Source organism: Pongo abelii, chromosome 10 (genome assembly GCF_028885655.2).
Source record: "Pongo abelii isolate AG06213 chromosome 10, NHGRI_mPonAbe1-v2.0_pri, whole genome shotgun sequence".
Lineage (NCBI taxonomy): Eukaryota > Metazoa > Chordata > Mammalia > Primates > Hominidae > Pongo > Pongo abelii.
In genome coordinates this window covers 38,532,189-38,555,138 of record NC_071995.2, presented here as the reverse complement: position 1 = coordinate 38,555,138, position 22,950 = coordinate 38,532,189, and the positions used below count along the sequence as shown (strand labels likewise).

General features: G+C 35.3%; 1 protein-coding gene across 5 annotated transcripts in view; it reads right to left on the bottom strand.

The window, feature by feature from the left end:
- Nucleotides 1–22,950, bottom strand: part of CNTN1 (contactin 1) — a 390,365-nt gene that overhangs the window by 150,586 nt on the left and 216,829 nt on the right. For all 5 annotated transcript variants that reach the window (XM_009247616.3, XM_054526301.2, NM_001131517.1 and 2 more), the window contains 3 exon segments: nucleotides 12,088–12,224; nucleotides 10,493–10,525; nucleotides 1,458–1,590 (listed from right to left, as the gene is read on the bottom strand). In XM_009247616.3, the coding sequence (XP_009245891.1) occupies nucleotides 1,458–1,590; nucleotides 10,493–10,525; nucleotides 12,088–12,148 (227 nt within the window). In that variant the 5' untranslated portion in view covers nucleotides 12,149–12,224.

The window sequence follows — 22,950 nt, the reverse complement described above, 5'->3', positions numbered from 1 at the left end:
TTGCCTCTGTTCCAGCCTAGAGACTGATTTGCTAAGGTCCCTTGTGTGAATGTTAACAACAGAGTGTCACAGAATAAGTGTCACTGAAAGAGCTTTTGGGATTCTATCAATCTATCCAGATAGATAAATAATGAAAAAATTGCATACCTCATTGGAAGTCATAAAAACTGTGTTTCATTCTTGGATGTGTGATTTACTAGTTCTTGAGCAAGCAAATTTACTTATTCAGGATTCAGCTTCCTCTCCTGTAAAATTTTCTTGGATTGGATCTCCTCTACAGATCCTATTAGTTCTACTATTCCATGTCAATGACAAATAGGCTCTCATTATATATGGCTTAAGGGTGGAAATAAGTCTAGTGCATCAAATATTTTGAGAACAAGTGTGTTATTTATAATTTATAAAATACCTACTTATATCATATTTCCATGTATGAAATTGAAACAATAAAAATAATTTCCATGGGATGGTGATTTTGTATCTAAATTCACATTTTATCTTAAGAATAATTTTGTAATTATAGCCAAAGGCAGGAAAAAACTGAGTACTGTTAGAATCAAATGGGTGGAAGGGGATATTCTCTTTTATAAGAACTTTTTATAATAATAGAAAGTTACTTTTGTATCCAGGAAAAAATATTAAAATTAACTTTGTTGAGTGACAACTTTCAATTAAGTCAGGTGACATTAACACACTAGAGCCCCCAATTTCTCCATCAGTCACTTGTTTTGTCTTCATGGAACCATTGCACAGGTGAAACTTAAATCCACTGGCATTTGGTTGATTTTTGCATCTCATTCTTTGCATCAGATGAGAAACTGTTAGTATACTTTCTGACCCAACTGAAGCAGGAAAACTCACTGTTGCTTTTTATAAAGTTGTTTTTGATAGCATACATATGTAACCCAGAAAAATAGTAAGAGGTATGTTTATATAGATTTTGCTATAGGTAGAGACATTTAAGAAATTTGCTGTGTTGGGTGGAATATAGATATGAGACTGTTGAAAAATATGGTGCTTTCTACAGTTATTTGTGCAAGATCTTTAAATGTACTTAATATAAAAATTTATCCATATCTGTAGGTATGAGTTATCCAGGCCAGTACATAACAAAAACATTTTATCCTCAAATCTGTATATTTAAATTATGCATAATTTTATGTAACCATTCATAGGCCTAAAAACATGATTTCCATTATACAATTTATAAGTGGATAATGTCAAATGCCAGTAACATTATCTGTGCCAAAAATAGTAAGAGAATTATTTGCATATATTTAAGAAAATCTGCTATTTGAGCATTAGACAACTTTTTAAATAGTTTGTATGCCAATATTTTTGTTAATGTCCATGGAATTTGCAGAAAGCACTATATTACATCTGTACAAGTTCATAGATGCTGATCTGTGATCATTACTCTGACACTCCACTCTGAAAAAAGAAGTGAGGTAAATTACTTGTAAACCGGGAAAGGGCTGGCTCGTGCCCTACAGTTGAGTGAGACTTTTCCTTCCAGTGATTCCTCTGGATAAATGGTATTGATTGGCTGCTCTTCAAAAATTGGTCCAAATCCTTTGTCTTCCTCAGAAACTACAAGAAATATAAAATTGTTTTACATTGTACTGCTTTATAAGTCAAAGAAAATTTGAGAACATTGAAAAAAAATTACTTGAAAAAAATCAGAAACAGAATCTCCATTTTAATTCAAAACAAAGATATTTGCCTCCATAATACGGAGCCAAACATCAGGTTCTTCACTTAAAATTATTTTCTGTGCATCTCCTGTCATTTCTCCAAATGTACCATGTGTTGCCAAACTTAACTACTTTCCACTTCCCCAAACAAGCTGTGCTTTCATGCCCCTGAGCTTCTGCATATGCTTTTGGTTTTCCTAGAATCATCATTCTACTTTTCTTGTGTTATCAAAATTTGCATGATCCTTTGGTGACCTAGCCATAGTTAGTTCCATCAGGAAGCCAAAACCTCTCATCTCTCCTGGCTTGTACTGGTCCTGTTTTGAGTTCCTGTAGCTCCCCATAAAGGTTATGGTACTTAATACACTTGCTATGATTCTTGGTACAACTTTGTGTTCTGCTAGATTGCAAATGCTTGAGAACAGGTGGCTACCTCTTTCATCTGTGTACATCATTCTCCTGGGTTGTCTGGAAAACAAAAGGAGCCTAATGATTTTTGAACAAGAGTCTGAATGTGAAGGAGAGCTTCTTGATGTTGAGAAAATGAGTCTCTTTTCTGAGCCAGTTTTTGTTGATTTTTTTCTAAACATGTGACTAGCATTGGCACTCAGCACCATCTAGAACAATCAATCAATAAATTACATGGATATTGGATCTGAACAACTGGTTTAAAATTTATCACAAACAGCCGTGTTGAGAAGCAGTTATTCCTGGTGGTCTATTCTCCCTGGAAGGGAAGAGTGACACCTCACAGCAGGATGAGGAGAAGAGAATCATTCACATGCCACCACTGCGGCAGCATTTACAGAGCACAGTGCAAAGCCATATGCCTCAAATGAATTAATAATCATCTGTGTGGCTAGAAAGAACGAATATTCTTATAGGTCACTGGAATGTCTCTGCCCAATCTAAGCCATGATTCACTCCTCCAGTTATTTTTTAAGAGAGAGGTAAAGGCAATAGCACACAAACATTTTGTCTTCTGTGACACTAAACTTGAAGATGAGAGTGCTGTTCCAGCTTCCTTTTGAACAAATAGTTTCATTATGTCATTTAAATCTTGTCTCAGTAACATTATCAGCGTGCCTTTGGACAAATTATTTAATCTCTCCAAAGCTCAATATCACTCTTTATAAAATGGGGATAATAAAATCTACCTGATAAGGTTATTATCAGAATTATTTTGAGACAATTCATGAAAGATGGCAGTGTACCTGGCTTATAATCAGCAGTGAATAAATGCTAATTTTAAAAACACTCTCATGAATTTGTCAATCTCTTCAAAATTTAGTTTATGTTTCTTATGTATATAAGCTATTCAACTAATCATGAAGCTTCTAAAAACCAAAAGCCAAGTTTTCACTCTTGTATCTCTGGTGCTATTGGCACTGTGTTGTTTGGGACACTCAGTACATTTTTGTTGTACATATAGATGGTTATTAAAATCCTCAAGTTAGTTCTGCCCTCTCCCGCCCCCACCACTGGTATGAAGAATTAATTTATTTAATTAATAAGTTAACCGAAAATGTTTCAAAGGGAGCTGCCTCATTCTTGGTTGAAATTTGCTGAAACTTTTATTCAATAGTTTATAGACCTCAGACATATTCCATAACCACCTTCCTATTTCAGATAGGAAATAGCTGGATCAGAATCAGAAGAATGAGAGGAACTGAGACTTAGCTCCTGCCAGGAACTTTTCTAGTTATTGTCTTAGGCAAGCAATTTGTTTTACAGGGTTTGTACATTCAGAAAAGAAAGGAACATGAGCATATGTCCTAAGGACTCCATGTGCCTACCACAATTATTATTAAGATTACAAATATGAGGTAGTCACAGAGATGCTCTCTGCTAATAATTTTGAAAGTTGTGTTGTAGGTTGTCTCTAGTTCCATATCCTTCTTGAGGTTGTAAAAGCCATAAATGAATATAATGTTTTCTGCTTCACTTCTAATACTTTTACTGAAGATGCCTGATATTTTCTGGCTATTCAGGCTGTAACAGCACAGCAGGGAAAAAATGAGAAATGAATCCTGAGTCCTGATTACTGAAGACTTTCATTTTTTATGGAAGGTCTGGATTTTCTGATTTCTGAAAGAAATGACCTTGTGTTTATTGCTGATAAAAATCATATGCTAATTTTCTTCTCAGCTTGAAAATTTCATAAGCTATTCCTTGAGTCTCTCCCAATTGCACAGGTTTTCTGACTGGAGCAATTTAGTAACACCTGCCAATTTGAAGATCTTGTTGTTTCTTCTCAATGCATATAAAAATGCTTAAAAAGACAAGTAGAGAAATCAATATATCTAGATTCTCTTCTTGAAGGTAAGATAATTTCTATTCCCACTATAATCCTTGATAAATAATGACTTTCGTGTGAATTATTTTAAAACAATTTTTTTAAGTCTAAGTTCATAAACATTTAAAAAACTAAAAATAAATATTGCTTAGGGGAGTGTAAAGTTCATAAAGATCTTCTAAGTACTTTGATACTTATGCGACAAGCCTGGTGATGATGTAAATGTTATTACCAATGGAGAAGGCTATACATGTAAGGAGATTTAAGGAGAAATGAATGTGTGTTGCAAGTATGCATACACTTTAAACATAAGGCCACTAATCTGCACTGGATTGGATCTTGAGTTTCCACTTCTTACAACAGTGGTAGCACAGAAATTTCAGATGGTCACGTTGGGAGCAACAATTTGATACACTATAGGTGTTAGCTGTCCTTGATCTGACTTTGGGTACTTCAATAAGTTTTTAGACACAACACCAAAAGCATGATCTATCAAAGAGAAAAAAAAAGCATTAAGTTGGATTTTCTTAAAATCAAAAGATCTGCTCAGTGAAAGACATCGTTAAGAGAATCTCAGGTCTTCAGGGTTAAGAGTTTTCCTTTGAACCTTCTCCGACTTGCATTCTACAAGCAGCACATTGGAAAGATTTTTTAGAAACTAAATATCAGTCTCATTTAATAATGGGGAATATAGTAGTGATTAAATATGACTTCCTAAAATATGAACTCATCTCAAGAGGTACAGGCTTACATTAATAAAGACCAGTTACACAATTGTACTTCCAGTGTAGAAATAGACAGCCCTGGCCTGTCTAGTGTCTGCTTCTAAAGTGGCTTCTAGAAGTGTCATTATATGGAGGGTCATCGTCCAGAATTCTGAATTTAATTTATAATTTCATTTGCTTCCTTGAAAGAAGCTTTTTTATCTCTTTGAAGTAAGGTGAGTTATGGTCATTCAGAATTGCTTGATTATTGAAAGTACTGCTTGGCGCCTTCAAATACAATAAAGACAGATTCACATGAACATATTTCTATGTAAAGATTAGTTAGCAGATTTTCATATTTTAATGAAATGAGTAGTCTTAAATATTTCTTTTGATAATGTATCCTTTCATTTAAGGTATATTATGCTTTTGAGATAAAAGTTGGTCAGCTTTTAGAAAACCGAGAATATGTTTTAAGTAGCTTTTTTATCTTAATAATATGTATTTTTTAAAATATTTTATTAATTTAATCATTACTAATTCAACTTTCTAGTAATATTTTGCTAATTTTCTTTCCAAGGTTTTACCCATATACATATAGGAGCACACTGCTACACAAATACTTTATCATTTCTTATAATATATTTTACAGAAGTAGTATCATACCTAAATTTTTCTTTTTTTTTTTCTTTTTATTATTATTATTATTATTATACTTTAGGCTCTATGGTACATGTGCGCAACATGCAGGTAAGTTACATATGTATACATGTGCCATGCTGGTGCGCTGCACCCACCAACTCGTCATCTAGCATTAGGTATATCTCCCAATGCTATCCCTCCCCCATAATATGTATTTTTTAAAAAAGAAAAAGGTGCTAGCAAGGAAAATTTTCACTGAAAATTATAGAATGTCACATACTAATAATGATGAGGCTATCCCTATAAGGTTATACTGTGTGTGTATATAGGGTTATTCCTATATATAAGGAATGAGCAAACCCTCGAAGGGGATATACAATTTTGGAGTGAATTTTATAGGCCAAACTGGATAATATTGGTGCCTTACGCTACTTTTTCTTCTCAGTTGTAATACCTTTCACAAATTATATGTATATATTTCCCAATACTCCCACTTATATTTGACCTTTATAGGAACAGACAATGCAAGCTTTCAGGGATTAAAATAAGACGCGAATCTCCAAGAAAATACTGAAATTATTTTTCACATTGAGAGAATATTGCAGTTAAGATATTTCCCTTTGCTCTTTCCTAGAACAAAAAGCAGAATAGGACACACTTCACATCACATTCATTTTTCTATTAAGGATTTTATTTCATAACGATATGCTTCTTGCTTTTCTAAACTTTTCAAGCCTGAATCACATAATGTATTCTGTTTGATGGTTTAGCAATTACTGTATATATTTTATTTTAGGAACATATTTGGGCCCTTGAAAGAAAAACTACTCAAAACAAGCATCTGTATTGCATTGCCAGGTTCAGCATGAACCTCTTGAATATAATCCTCATGTCTCCCTTGCAGGCTGTACCTTAGTTTCTGACCATGCTAGCTCAACTAGGGTGCTCAGATGCAGGGAAAAGAATTTTGAAGGATATTTCAATACAAAGCTCAGCAAAGGATCCAGTAATGTAAGCATTATGTTCTCAGCCTACAGAAAATACTGTCATCTATTGAGTTTTTTCTACAACCATGGAAACACTTAGATGACAAATTTTGATGCTTTGGAAGTATTATGAGGTTAAAAGGCATAAGAAACAAACCACAGATAGAGATTGTGTTTTTAACAACGAAAATTATTTTTTAAATACATTCCTTTTTTTTACTAGATAGATTCTTCTTAAAAGGAGCACAAAGTTATAGATGACCTCTCAAGCTAATTGAAGCTTTAACACTTCATATCACTATTTTGATCTGCTTTTAATGCAAATACATTTACTTCCTACCAGATAATGTGATTATCATAAATCTATTACAGACATAAGTACATTTCTTAAATGTGATCGAAAAGATTAAGATAGAAATAAATAATGTATGAATATTTGCAGTCATATTTACTAATGTAAATGAGAGGCAAAAGTCACTGTTCTTTCATTCTCACTTTCACCATTAATATAATTATATAATCTCAAATGGGATTACTTCACCTATCACTACGTGGAGAGTGTCCACTATAATATTCCTATTCTATTTCCGGAAATTGAAAGTAAAATTATGATTTGTGCTTCAGAGATATTTGTATTCATTTTATATACTTTTTGAGACAAACTCCACTTCCCATTCTATTACATGTCACCTCAATCTGTTAGTTAGTAAACACAATTTTACATAAGCATGTTATAAGAAGAGTCCTAGGAAAAATCTATTAGCAAAAGGTGATGGCATCAAAATTTCAAAAGACTAAAATGGAAATTTTTACATTTACAGTATTACAGTGATTATTGGGTAGGGAGTGGTGTAAGCTTTCTTGAAAATCTCTAAATGAGATAATATTTAAATTGTCACAAAGCATCCTTCTTCCACATATTTGCAGCTTCCTATCTCCACTGCCAACAGTTTCTTGCTGATAAGAGAAGATGGGCTTAGCTTTTAAATACTCTGGTGCCCCAATTTTTTAGGGTCATGGGTAATAGATAACATTGCAGTACTTTTCCATAACTAAACATACAAAGTAAGGAGTTGGTCTCAAAAACTTGCAGAAATACTGTTATTAGAATAAAGAATATAGTCAGGTTAGATGAAAGTTAAGTGAACTAAATTCTCCTTGCTTGGCTATACCTGCCCAAGGGGCGCCTGTCACATCTCTCTAGAGGAACTACTTCCTTGTCCTATGACCCACCTCTGAAGCATCTAGACTCTGTTTTACATACCTGGCTGGGCATCTTCTGACACCTACCTCATGTCTTACTACATCCTAATATATAGCATGACTGGGCTGGTGGGCCAACTTCCAGAACTCGTCCTGTTTCAGTCTAACTCTAGTCTATTTTGAATGGGGCTATGTGGGACCATATATCAAAATAGTGACAGGTCACTGGCTGCTATAAAATGTCAATCATATTCAGAGATAGAAATATGTACTGAAAATAATTCTTAGTGACTGATGTGAGTCTAGTTGAAAAAATATACAGGAAATCTTGGTGTAAGTACTGTAAAGATATATGAAATGTTCTACCTGCCCTGCCTACAGCTAAGCAATGAAGATAGCTTTTTTTTAAATATTAGCTTTGGATATTATACAGTCATATCGTAACTCTACATGTGCAAAGTATAAATTATATATTATTTCATATCCCAATTCTTACAAAATATATATTATACTGCTATTTTATTTCTTTTTTAAGATACTTTTTCGCAATGAATTACAAAGGAATTAAAGATACTTATTTTCATTTTAGATTAGCCTGGGTGTAAGTTGGTCCTACAATAGCTGCAGGTTTTTTTTTCTTTACGAAAGTAAAGTAAATGCAGACCACAAGTGGAAAAAAGCATCTAAAATATTTGCTGTCAAATGATTTAGTTATTAATTAAATATCTAAACATTACAGATTATGTGCAACTTATTCATATTTGCTCTTATCTCAGTAGAATACAATATTGCTTTCACAAAATCTAAAAAAAATTAAGAAGAAAAATATTCTTAAAGACATGAAGAGTGAAGTTGGTTTTGATTTTGTTATAATCTTTTATGTACTTTGTTTTTCAAATTTAAAATGTTTTTGTTTTAATATATATATTTGAACACTAGTTACTAATGTTGCTGTAAAATAATCATTAAAAACCATTATATATGCTGGATGACATATTGGATATAACTTTTTCATTTGTGAGAAAAATCTCAATTTCAATTCACCTGAGTAATTCAGCAGACATTGTTGGTTGACTAATCAGCTCCTCTTCTGCCGTTTACCTTCATGACAAAGCTCAGCTTAGTTCAAGGATCAACCTATCCCTCAAATGACTCAGAAGTAAAGGCTGACAGGGAGTGATGCCATTACTCTTGCTAACGATGGGCTTGGTGGTGAATGTGTGACCCAACTCTGGACCTGTAGTGTAAGGTTTCTGAGAAAGGTCTCCTTGTTTTTAAAGGTAGATAGATACAAGAAAAAAATAAGCATGCTCTATTTGCCTACAAGACATTGTTATGTCTCTGTATGATACCTGGAACTGCAGCACTGCTGCCAGCCGGTTAAGTAGGAAGCCTGAGAGTTGACCATTGGACTTACAATGTGTGACATTAGAGACCTGAATGAGGCAGTTTTTGTTGAGCGGTCATGGGAAACACTGATTGCAGCAGATTAAAAGGATAATATGGGTCAAGGAATTGGAAAAAGCAGCCATAGGCTATTTTAAAAAAAATACTTAGTGAATAAGTCTCACAAGATCTGATGGGTTTATCAGGGATTTCCGCTTTTGCTTCTTCCCATTTTTTTTTTTTTTTTTTGCTGCGGCCATGTAAGAAGTGCCTTTTGCGACCGGGCACGGTGGCTCACGCCTGTAATCCTAGCTCTTTAGGAAGCTGAGGTGGGCGGATCACGAGGTCAGGAGATTGAGACCATCCTGGCTAATATGGTGAAACCCCGCCTCTACTAAAAATACAAAAAATTAGCCGGGCGTGGTGGCGGGTGCCTGTAGTCCCAGCTACTCGCGAGGCTGAGGCAGGAGAATGGCGTGAACCCGGGAGGCAGAGGTTGCAGTGAGCCGAGATCGCGCCGCTGCACTCCAGCCTGGGCGACAGAGCGAGACTCCATCTCAAAAATAAATAAATAAATAAATAAATAAATAAATAAATAAATAAATAAATAATTAAGTGCCTTTCGCCTCCTGCCATAATTCTGAGGCCTCCCCAGCCATGTGGAACTGTATGTCCAATTAAACTTCTTTTTCTTCCCAGTCTGGGGTATGTCTTTATCAGCAGCGTGAAAACAGACTAACACAATGGGTAACCATGATTTGGCATGCAAGTTCTAGCACTGGTTGTTCAGTGATTCTTCATGATTTTTCATTCTCCTACCGTGATGCAGTGGCTTTTATAAGTTACTAGTGTTGCTACACTCATTAAGCACCTACTTGCCAGTCATTACGCTACAAGTTATCAGTGCAATTCATTTTTTAGTCCTCACAACAATTCTGTGATTTTTACATATTGGAAAGTTGAAACTCATAGAAGTTATATAATTTACACAAGATAATAAGATCATCTAGTGAGTACTGAGCTGAAAATGCAAATTCAGGTTGGTCTTACTCTAGACTCTGTATTTTTTCCAGTATACCATCCTGACTTTATTTCTGCAATATCTGTTTGGTGGTTGAAGTAGGCTCTAAACTGGGAGGATTATTAAACAATAAATTTTGCAATATCTGTGGACTTTTAATTGAACTGAATCTTAAGATTCCAAGTTTACTAAGTTTAGTTATCTCCCTTGCAACAAAGCAAGAGGCTTTCAAAAATAAGTTCAATGCTTACAAATTTTAAAATATTGCTTCCAAATTTAGTGGCATAGCATTGTTACAAAGCATGCAGGAAAAAATGCCAGCCACATTGAATATTTTCCATTTGCTACAGTCCTCTAATAGGATATTTATTTTATGATGTATCCACTCATTCAACAAACAGTTTGCTTATAATCTCAGAATGACCACCTTACAAAATTTCATAGTGATCTAACATTAACCATTTGCCTTAAAGTTTAGAGAGTTAATAGCTTAAAGCAGAGATAAAATATGATTCAATAGAGAAAAGATGTTTACAAGGTTTACTCTTTGGTCAACTTACCTCCATGACCATATCTTCTATACCATGTAAACTCTAAAAATGAAAGAAAAAACAATTTTGATCCTGAAGCAATTATTTGAATTGTGGTTTCAAACATTACTTAAATAGCTGAGATGCTAGACAATGGAATGAGAGTAGTGACTCTTTACTATAAAGGTTGAAGTATCTTCACAGCTGCGTGGATATTTATTTCTTATCTTTACATTGATAGTTGCAGCACCAAAGTTTGCAGTCAGTAGAATTTGTATGAATTTTCAGTACTAACAAGATAATTTTTGTTGTATTTTATTCACAAAAATGAGACTTCACAATGACTTTACCAAATTTTTTCTTCATTATATTTACATTATATATGTAATATATGTAAATATATTATGCATGTAATTACATATATGTATGTGGGTGTGTGTGCATAATTACCCTGGTTACAAAATATATATTTATCAATGTCATTAAAATCCTTAAGTACTAATGAAATTATCTTTTCTGAGTTTTGGAGTGAGCATAATAAAAATTATTCCCCAAAATAAAATAATTTTTTTATGTTCTTAATAATGATGCCCATCAGATTAATCATTAAAGTGATCAGTGGGGATTTATATACAAAAGAATGAGGACCATTTATATCTTGAACAAAACAGTCACTCAACAAGTATCTATGGGGTTAGGTCATTAACACGAAAGTATTAGAAAAATTGATTGTTAGAATTCAATTTTTCTAATACTTTCATAATAATGGACTAGCTCAATAAGCACTAGTTGGGTAATTACATCAATTTTTCAGATAAAGATATGATGTGCCTCTCATTGTAGGAAATAGGTCTGAATGCTTCACACTTGCCTTTGAAAGACAGAAATATAATATTTCTTTGTCCTAAAATGAAGGCACTCTCAAAATCGTTTTATTAGTCTTATGTCCCTACACACACTCTAGATTACTTTAATCATTTTTTAAATTATATTGATCAAATTGGTAAAAAAGTTGTGAGATTCGGTAGAGTGTTGCATCTACTTATAGCTCTTAAGAAGTGATTATTAATTTTCAGAAATTTTGTGACTCAGTTGTTAAACATGGCCAGTATTAAAAATTGTATTAATTTACAAATGAAGAAATTATACTAAGAACAAAGGGAACATGCTTAAAACCCATTGCTTTCTCTCTTTTATTTACTATATTTTATATTCTCTTTGCCATTGTGGTTACTTATATCAGAGTGGTGAAAATACTACAGACTGCTGAGCTGTTGCACATCTTTCCAGTTCCACATTAAATGATGTCAAGTTGAAACCGGCCATGGTAGGAGAATTTACTCCCCAGTAACAGAAAAATGCTACAGTCCAGAGATCTCCCCAGAGATCTAGATTTTCAACATTCACCAGCACACTATTCCCCAAGACTGACAATGGGTTGTGAAGTCTTAATTGAAACTAAAAAGGAAATAGGGTCACCCTTAATACATATTTATCTACTTATCTGACCCAGATGTCAAGAGAAAATAAGAATTTTTACTTCATACAACACATTTAATAAAGTAATCACACATATCAATTATGTTGACATAATATATGTAGAATATACAAAGGATATTTCTTACCTGCTAGACAGGTAGTAATAGATATTATAACAAGATGACTGACCAGCAACCACATTTTCATCTTGTATTCAGTAGAAGTTCGGTTCAATTTTCCAAAAAAGAATTTAGCTTTATGGCAGTTGGATAATTTTAAACACCTGCATCAAGAAAGAAAACGAGAAGAAGGAAAGAAATAGAAGGAAGGAGAGGGGAAGGAAGGGGAGAGGAGAAGAGGAGAAGAAAGAAAGGGAAGGAAATGGGAAACGTTCATCATTTGAGGAAAACATTATTAACCTATGTGATTTTATGTTTTTTGTTTGTAGAATAAGTTTTCATTTATTTAAATATATTTGTAAACACCGTGTAATGCAAAGAGTTGAGTCAGTATCAGAAGGCTTCAGCTGACATCCTAGTGTTGACACAATGCAATCACGAGGGTCAGTCAATCATGTGTTTAGGTTTCTTTTCCTCTGTAACCATTGAGTATAATGATTCTTTTCTACAAATAGCACAGTTGTAAACATTTTGATATCATTCACTTTAATTGAAGGTTACATTTAACGGAAGGCCTGGTTCAAAGATTCGGTTGAAGTTACATTTGTATAAGAGCTTGTAAACTCACAAACACTACACAAGAGTGATGATGTTAGCATTTTCTGTTAGTGGCTTAAGGAAAATTTTTGCCAGACATGCTAATTTTAAATGTTAAAATATATTAATTAATAAAATATTCATTCCTCCTCATCCCTTTTACTTCTTTCACTTATTCAAGAAAAAAGCAAATAAGTGTTCCTTGCATGTCAACAGGGGACAATCAAGGTTTTGTGGGACCAAAATTGTCCATTCGGAGAGCCTTCTTTCAGGACAAGAAGAAAATAAAATTACTAATATAAACGAAACTACAAAACCATGTAGCACTCTAATTAAAATATCTTGCTTTTAAAAATTTTGCAATAATGTACGACCATGTGATTACACTGCTAAGGTTTCACCCAGGACCCTGGAATAGCCTCATGCAGGTGAAGGGCCCTGCAACTTAAGTTCCATCATCTCCGTGGTAAAATCCACCACTGTGACTAAGCATGTAGCTACGTAGACTCAAAAAAGAAAAGGCACAGTTTTCTTGCTCTTAAGAAGTTCATAGAAAAGTAGTACACAGATATATGAACAAGCAGTGCAGTGACATAGTTGTGTGGACCTGTATGCTATTAAACGTGAAAAAGTGTTAATCATTTTCACTGAAACCATGGTAAACACAGCACGGTGGGAATGGGCCTTCCTGCAGTAGGCAGGGCATTATACAGGAGTGTTGCATTCTTAGATTTGAGTCATTTGGTGACTTCATGCCTCAACCACTGCTTACTGGAGCACCTTAAGAATAATATGGCCTAGGGCATTAGAGCACTCATCAATAATGACACAATAGGAGTTTCATCTTGAAAAGACATTAAATCATTGTTTTAAAAGAATATATAATAGCATAACTGAAATCTCATGACATAGAATTGAATGAAAACATAAATTAAGATAGAGCATGGGCTGGGCACAGTGGCTCACACCTGTAATCCCAGCCCTTTGGGAGGCTGAAGCGGGTAGATCACCTGAGGTCAGGAGTTCGAGACCAGTCTGACCAACATGGTGAAACCCCCATCTCTACTAAAAATATAAAATTAGCCTGGCTTAGTGGCGCATGCCTGTATCCCAGCTACTCGGGAGGCTGAGGCAGGAGAATCACTTGAACCTGGGAGGCGGAGGTTGCAGTGACCTGAGATCTTCACACCACTGCACTCCAGCCTGGGCAACAAGAGCGAAACTCCATCTCAAAAAAAAAAAAAAAAAAAAAAAAGAAGACACATGTTGTAGTGTTCAATGTATAAATATACTCAAACATATTTAAAACAGCAACATTAAAATCCTACTGATTGCTTGCATCATACTATTATGTCAAAGAAAAATATATGAGTCTATTTATTTTTTAATGGATTTTGAGAATACATATACTCCCTGATTTGCAAGAATCCTAGCATTTGGCAGAGGCTGGACAAAATTTTTACCTGGACCATGGTAATATACGGGCCAGAATAAACATATTTTTCCTTTTTAATATATATGTCTGAAATTTTAAATTTTTATTAGTTTATTTTCCTTGGCAGAATTGGGCAGAAAGGAAAATAAATAGTTTAATAGAGGTGAAGAATGCAAAACAATTTTTTTTTTCTTTTGAGACGGAGTCTCTCTCTGTTGCCCAGGCTGCAGTGCAGTGGTGCAATCTCGGCTCACTGCAAGCTCCACCTCCCGGGTTCACGCCATTCTCCTGCCTCAGCCTCCCGAGTAGCTGGGACTACAGGCACCCGCCACCACGCCCGGCTAATTTTTTGTATTTTTAGTAGAGACGGGGTTTCACCGTGTTAAGATGGTCTCGATCTCCTGACTTTGTGATCCACCCACTTTTTCCTCCCAAAGTGCTGGGATTACAGGCATGAGCCACTGCACCCGGCCAACAATTCTTTTAGAGGACAGGAAAATCAATTACATGATCTGTGGAAAGATTTTTAGCTTTTTATTTTGATTGTGCATGACATCATTATCTACATATAGACCTAAGTGAAAATTTTTGAAATGTGTACACACTGGTTATGCCTATCTAAACTTTGTCACAAAAATGTGAATTTGATCATTTTTTTGTCCTGATAGTTTCTAATTTTTCTCATTGAGTTACACATACAAAATAAGACCAGTTCTTTTAATGAAGAGAAAGTTAGAGAAAGCAAACACATAGAAATGCCAAAGCTTTAATGCCAATCAAGCAATTGACTTTGTAAAAATTAACTTAGATGACATATTATTATTTTTATTTTTAATTTTATTATTATTACACAAATCCTAATTTGTGTAATCCTAACTGTACTCCAGCCTGAGTGACAGAGTGAAATCCTAATTTGTGTAATAATAAACTGTTATAATTTGAGAATTCTAAATGTTTCCCACAGATATTCACATTTAAGAGCAAGAGATGCTACTGCAGTGTTGGTATTGAGGAGCAAGAAAGCAGCACTGAGCAGAGAGAAAAAGAAACAGATAAATAAAGGTGAAGAATTAAGAGCAATTTCTGTGAAAGTTTGCCTCTTATTTTTCATTATAGAGTACATCAGTGATATTTTGGTCTATTTACCCACGAACTGTATAGATAATCTGGAAAAGAAGTGGGATAGGCCTAAAAAAAGATTAGTTGTGTCCACATACAGCAAGAGATCTCAGTAAATTGAAAATAAAATACAGACAACTTTTCTAGGGCTAGAATGTAATTTAACAGTTCCTTCTCAATAATGACCACAGTATATGGGAACATGTGCCAAAATGCATAAATGTGTACAGGGGAAGTTAGCCAGATCTTGCCGAATTTTGCCTCAACCATTCTTTAGCTTGCAACTTTGGGCAAGTTACTCAACCTCTGAACCTAATTGTCTTCACCTTTTAATATGGAAATAATATCTAATTCATAGCACTATTGCAAGGTTTGCATAAAGCTGTGCATGCAAAATGTTGACTGAAAGTATTCAGTAACCATTTATTATTCCATTAGGCCATCAGCCAACCAGGGCAGGGGATACATATCTTGTTCATTGTTGTGGCGCTAATGCCTGACACACACAAGTCACTTGATATGGAGTTACTGAATAAATGATGAAATGAATGGACCATGTACATAATTATAATCCAATCCAAAATGAACTTTAATTTCCTAAAATAAGAATAGGGGCTGGGTCCAGTGGCTCACGCCTATAATCCCAGCAATTTGGGAGGCCGAGGCGGGTGGATCACCAGAGGTCAGGAGTTCGAGACCAGCCTGGCCAACGTAATGAAACCCCATCTCTAGTAAAAATACAAAAAATTAGCTGAGCATGGTGGCATGCACCTGTAATCCCAGCTACTTGGGAGGCTGAGGCAGGAGAATTGCTTGAACCCGGGAGCCAGAGGTTGCAGTGAGTGGAGATCGTGCCACTGTACTCCAGCCTGGGTGACAGAGTGAAACTCTGAGAAAGAAAGAAAAATAAAAAAGAAAGAATGAAAGAGAGAGAGGGAGGGAGGGAGGAAGGAAGGAAAGAAGGAAGGAAGGAAGGAAGGGAGGGAAGGAAAAAGAAGAAGGAGAAGGAAAAAGAAGAAGGAGAAGGAAAAAGAGAAGAGGGCCGGGAGGGGTGGCTTACGCCTGTAATCCAGCCCTTTGGGAGGCCAAGGTGGGCGGATCACGAGGTCAGGAGATCGAGACCATCCTGGCTAACACGGTGAAACCCCATCTCTACTAAAAATACAAAAAATTAGCTGTGCGTGGTGGCAGGCGCCTGTAGTCCCAGCTACTCAGGAGTCTGAGGCAGGAGAATGGCGTGAACCCGGGAGGCGGAGCTTGCAGTGAGCCGAGATCACGCCACTGCACTCCAGCCTAGGCAACAGAGTGAGACTCTATCTCAAAAAGAAGAGAAGAGATGAGAAAGAAAGAAGGAAAGAAAATGTCTCTTACTGGGGCTTTGATCCTTGTTAGGGATTCTTGTAGTTTATAAATACACTCCAGGAAAGGATATTTTAAGTATCAATATTTAAAAGCATTTTGAAATATGTGGTTTATTGGGCGTTACTGGAAGTCTCTGTTTTCCAGTTCTGAATATGTACACTCTAATCAGAATGAAAAGTTATTTTCATTATTTTGAGCCTCTCTGTGTTATTCCATGCTATCTTTTCCTTCACTTCAAAATGTTTTGTCTTTCAGTAGGACAGTGAGACATCCCCAGCAGCATGTAATTTATTTTATGATACGGATTTCTTGCCATTTGGGTATAAAAGTATCTTTCATATGTTGTTCACACATTTGTTTTTCTGCTGGTGATCTGTTCTATTGTGTCACCAGTTATCCCATCATTTGTGACTCTCTGATCACATCCTTCAGCAGCACAGTAGAGAAGGCAGCAAGCTGAGCCCGTCCTGCTAATGTGAAAGAAACTGCCCTTACTACTACTCGTTTGAGGCCACACCACTTAGTATTTCACAGCTAGCCCCCTGACCTCCATGGACCTGAAAGTGTTGCGAAAAATGAAGTGACAGAGGCAAAAAAACAAGCAACTCTGACAAACATGTGCCAGTCGCAGGAGCAGGCTTGTTTCTTCTCAACAACTGAAATAACAGAAGAACCAGAAGCAGGAACTGGGGGTGCATTCCTGTTCCTGAGGCCGTGCTGTGCTGGCCAGCTCCCTGAACGTGTTAGCCTTCAGAGCCCTGTGAACTCTTGCACACCCAGCCAGGCCTTATGCCAGGTACTGCTGCTGCTGCTACTGCTGCATCTCACAACCTCACACATTTCTGTGGGTCTCCATGACTGATGGATCCCTGACACGGACTGGCACTCTGTTAATTTCCAGGAGAATTCACCTTCTGTTCTCCGGCATCCTTTACTAAAACTCTTATACATATTTTAAAACAACAACACTTCTCAATATAGTAAGGCAAGGCAGTATGACACACCTTCGTCTTTCTTTCTCCTTCTCTCTTCCTCTACTTGTCATTCTTCTTCCTTCTCCCTCTTTCCCTTAGACAACACTAGGGTTTTCTCATTTGAGAAATCTGTCCTATATCTAGATACGCATTTTTCTGCTGGACAGACCTCCATCTAGCTCTTGTCGTGTTTTATTCTGGTGCTGGATAGTCCAAATAAATTATTATAAAATGCTTCAACAATATATTAGCAACTATTATTTACAAAGAATTTAGTACTGCTGTGTAAGGAAAGTGTGTTCCATCATGACAAATGAAACGAGTTTTTCATCGCACTGATGATTAGACAATCATTTACATTGACAGAGAACATCGCAAGAATATTGAAGAAATATTCATATATATCAGCAAATGGTCATATCACTTTTACAAAAAAGAATTTTTGGCACATCAGGCACAAAAGAAAAATGTGCCTTTATCCATAAATTGTACCTCTATTTCAACCTTGTGAAAGTTCATTTTTTAAAAAAATATTTAACCAAAAATTTGATGTTGAACAACATTCACTACAAAGTTCTATTTCCAAGAGATCATCAGAAGCTTATTCAACTTAAGCACATATTATTCTAGGCAAAAAGACACCAATATCTCCTACTCTACAATTCAAAACTGAGGGACAATTTCCTCTCAGACTCGATCTGAAATTCTGCCTCTGCTGCTCAAGTCCCTTAATCTTCTGAGGTGTCAGTCTTTAAAATGAAGATCCAAGTTCCTACTAAGAGTATTATTGTGAGGTTTAGGTAATGCATGTATATGGATATGTGTGTGTGGATGTAAAGCTTTGCAACATATGTACATAAAAGTTAAATGCATGAGATGAATACATGAAATTTTCTGGAACTAAAACTAGTTTTGAATTTTAAAATTGCTACCCCTTTAAAAGGGGATACTATACAATTAAATGCAAAGTCAATTAAACACTTTCATATAAATATCTCTCTCCAGTTAATTTTTGGATTATTAAATACAATTTAAATATAGGTGATGAAACCCCCTTTAACTGACTAATGGTATGTTTTAGATCAGCCTCACAGTGATTTCTTTACACTCTATAAACAAAAGTCTAACCATTTTCTACAAAGTCATTAACAATGTTTACACAGCTTATTGCAGTGGTCAAATACGTTTTATAAAAATTTCTGAAGACCATACTGTTCTAAGCCAAGGAATACAGTACATACACAAGGAGAGTACCCCCTTTTCTGCAAATGATTACAAACAGTATCCTTCCATTGTCAGAATAAAATATGTTGTTCAATGAGCAGATAGAGCTGCATTGGTCTTCAGATGGCAACAGCCTTAGCCCCTCAAACAGCCTGTCACTTGAACGTGTGTGCCGTATACATGAAAGAGGAGCAACACAACACGTTCTAAAACATCTCATGATATATAACATCCCCAGAGTGTCAAACATTCCAACCTTCACTTGGCACACTTACTACAGTAATTCTTGAACTTCAGTATGCCTACAAATTCCTTAGGAAGCTTGATTAAAGTCAGATGCTTGAGCTATTTCCACAGAAATTCTTATTATCTTGTGATTTACTCAGGAATCTGTCTAATTAACAAGTGCACCCCAAATGGTGTTAAGTGGCCCCTGGACCACATTTTGGGAAACACTAACAGCGTTATGAAAAAAATATGCTAATTTGTGAATATAAAAAATTCTTTTTATGATCTAGATCAAGAACAGATTTTAAATATCTTTTTAAAAAACTAATAAAACATAGGGAATTTAAATGTGTCTAGAATAAAAGGATTCAAACCCTGGCTGTATTACTAGCTATGCGTCTTTGGGCAATCTACACGATCCCAATTAACTCAGTACAGCTCTAGAAATGTGAGAGATTTGGTCAGGATCAGATACGAAAATGTACAAGTTAGTGGCTTATAAGATTTTAAGCAGATATGCCTGTTATTTCCTTCTCTACTGCATTTATGTATCTGAGGTTACTGTGTCACCTTCAGTACTCCCATTCATTGCCTGGCTCCCTTCAGTCTCTTCCACACAGATTCTTCATGTAAATCATCGACAACAGAGCAGTTGTCAGTTTCACATCCCTGCATCATTCGCAGCTCCTACTAAAACCTATCTACCATGTTTTGTCTTTCCTTTAATATTCATTTAATATTTTAAGCAGCAATTCTTTGCCAAACCTAAAATATGGCTTTGCCCTTGAGTAATAAACTGATTCTTATTAATATACTGATGGGAAAGAAGTTGAGTGGAATCTCGTAAATACATATGTGAGTTCTAAATCTTGCTTGCTAAAACAGTGCCTCTTTTGTTCATTGATTGAATCAGTAATTCTCAGGATTGCTGATAAGCAAGAAATAATATCACTTGTTCATTATTACTATCTCCATTTTCCATTAGCATCTCAAATTTTATAATTCTAAGCAAAATAACTGTGTGGAGTTGGTACCTTATCAGTTCCATGGGCAAGATAGTTTGGAATCAGCAGGGCTTTTCTGCATTTTCTCGAACTTTACAAGGCACCTAACCATACATACACACACTCCCAAAATGTAGGACAAAAATCTATGTGGGACTTCCTATTTTTGCTACCACCTAAAAATGATGGTTTCCTGAAATTCCAGGGAATACACATGGCTGTAGCAATTATAGTCCTGTGTGACACCATGGGCTTAAATTATTCCAGTAAAAATATGTGCTATAAACATCACAAATAAAGTTTCACTATTTTTACCTTCCTCTGCTTGCATTACATCATTTCAAAAATAAATGAGCAATTAATTTAATTATAAATCCAATTATCTAAAAATGTAAGCAGTCAATTGTTCTGTAGAATGCATGCCGTGCTGTCAGCACTTAATTAACATCCATGTCTGTCAAAGCCTTAAGATTTTTTCTCCTCAGCAGCCATTTCTAGAGATGGACTGACTTAAAGGGCTTACATGGATTGCTCAAATACAAATAGCTAGTAACAGAGCACAGAGCAAGGGTTTGACATCTTCTATTCCGTACAGATTTAAATCCCTTATTGTTTATTACTTAATTTTTTAAAAAGATACTTAGTATCTGTCTTTGCTTTAGATTATAAAAAATATTTTGCATATTCAATAATTAACATATTTTTCATAACAATAAGTCAGTGTTTCCCAAACGGTGGCCCAAAGGCCACCTACATTACCAGCATTTGGCACGTGATTGTTAATAAGATCGATTTCTGAGCAACTTTTGAAGAATAGTCTTAGTATCTGCGTTTTAGTCAAGTTTTCTGGGAAATTTGTGGGCATACTAAAGTTCAAGGATTGTTGTAGTAAGTGTGTTAAGTGAAGGCTGGAATATTTTCATTGCTCACAGAGAACAATGTTTAGGTATCTATGTGCATGCAAATGTGTTCTAGGGCCACATGTTCAGCCAACACAGCTCTAAAAATTAGAAGATGCATGATATTTAATAGTCTGTCTCTTAAAATTATGTCTATAGTATATTTTGTGTGGCATTTGGTCTACATGATAAATAAATATCCTCTATGTCTACATCTGATTCATTTTGTCGTACCATAATAAACAAGGCATTCTGATGTATTGCTTTGACTAATAACTAGAAGCTTTCTGACTTTTATTTGAGACTGTCTTATTGGACTATAACGACCTGATTGAATGTGTTTTAACTTCCATTGTTGCTCAACTGCAATTCAAACCGATCTGAGATTGGTAGACTACTACAAAAGAAATATGCTTTGTGATACCTGTGAATCATATCTAAAGATCCAAAGTAGAATTTTGAATTTAATACAGCAGAAAAAAATCCTATGTCAGCAAGATAGAATGTCCAAACTCCTTTCTCTTTTGCTCTCACATATAAGCATTAAAGGATAAGACCTGTAAAGAAACAATGCCAGATTCAAGAGCTCACTCAATGTACCCTGAGAGTTTTAAAGACTTCCTGAGCTGTAATATTCCCTTTGTACGTCCTTACTCCACTATGGAGATGCCCACATCTAATAAAAAGGCTTCATCACTGCTGCCACTGTGCTTTCAGAGGTTCCACTCTAAGTCGTTCTACCTAATGCTGCTGCATAGGATTATGATGCTCGAGGCTGCTCCATGCTGCACAGTATCTGAATATCTTTGTTAAAATATCAGGCATTTATTCCACTTCACAAACCTAAAGGTACACAAAACTTCTGAGTGTGTTCTGACACGAGACCACCCCTGAAGTGAGAATGAGACTGATGATCTCGTAACTCCTATTAGCTGCTGTTCAGGTTAAGAGATGTCAATGTGGAAGGTACAGTCCTCCTGGGAGCATGATGTAATCATTGACATTCTGTTTTTTAGATAAAAGAGTCATTGAATACAGGTCATTGTATCAGTACTTAAACTGATAAGTGATTCATACCAAAATTATTTAGGCCCTTATTTCTAGAAAGAACGTAAGAGAACTTTACGTTAAATTCACTTCAATTCAATTCAAACTGTTCAAGCATTTATATTTGAAACATATATAAATTAATCTCAATGATTGTGCAATTTAATCATGCAGACATCTGTTTTTATTCAAAACCTCTTCAAAGACCAAGAAATGTATTACATTTTCTTTGAAGAATATAGAACAAAGTAATCCTATAAGGGTAGATGAATGGTAATTTAAAATTATTTATTAATGTATTCCATACATATTTCTTAAGTATCTACCATGTCCAGACATATTGTAGCAGTAGCATAAGTATTGGTAAATCAAAGATATTTATTCAGGGAGGGAATTTCTAAATTACAAGCTCCTCAACAGCAGATTATCTCATTCCTTTTTCTATACCCCCCACATTACCTAACATGATGCCTAACACATCAAAGATACTCCATTAAAATCTGTTGAACATGTTTATTGAGAAATTCCTAAAAACAAATTATTGTTCCATACTTGGCAAGCAGATCCAAGAGGAAGTAGCAATAGAGAAAGGAGAAAAATAAAGGTCAAATTCAGAGACCCTTGAAGAGTAAGCATGGCTAGGGCATATACTCATGAAAATATTTGAGAAAGAGAAGTGTGTTAAAATCATGGCACCTTAAATGCCATGTGTTGAACTTTTGTTTCACAGAGAGTTGTTGAATAGTTCTACAAGAAAATATCATCATAATATTTAATCCTAAGTGCTTTGGTTTATGAAGGCTCTGCTCTTCTGGCTCCTTTTAAAGGTTTCATTACCAGAACAGATACTAGGGAAATTACCTGGCTACCTTAACCTGGTGCCCCCAAACCATTGAAGTTTCAGACTTACATTCACAACATGGTCTTGGGCTACACAGAGAGCTTTGTTCCTTTTTATTCAAATTTATATCAAATATTAATTAATTTGTCAGTAGGGCAAG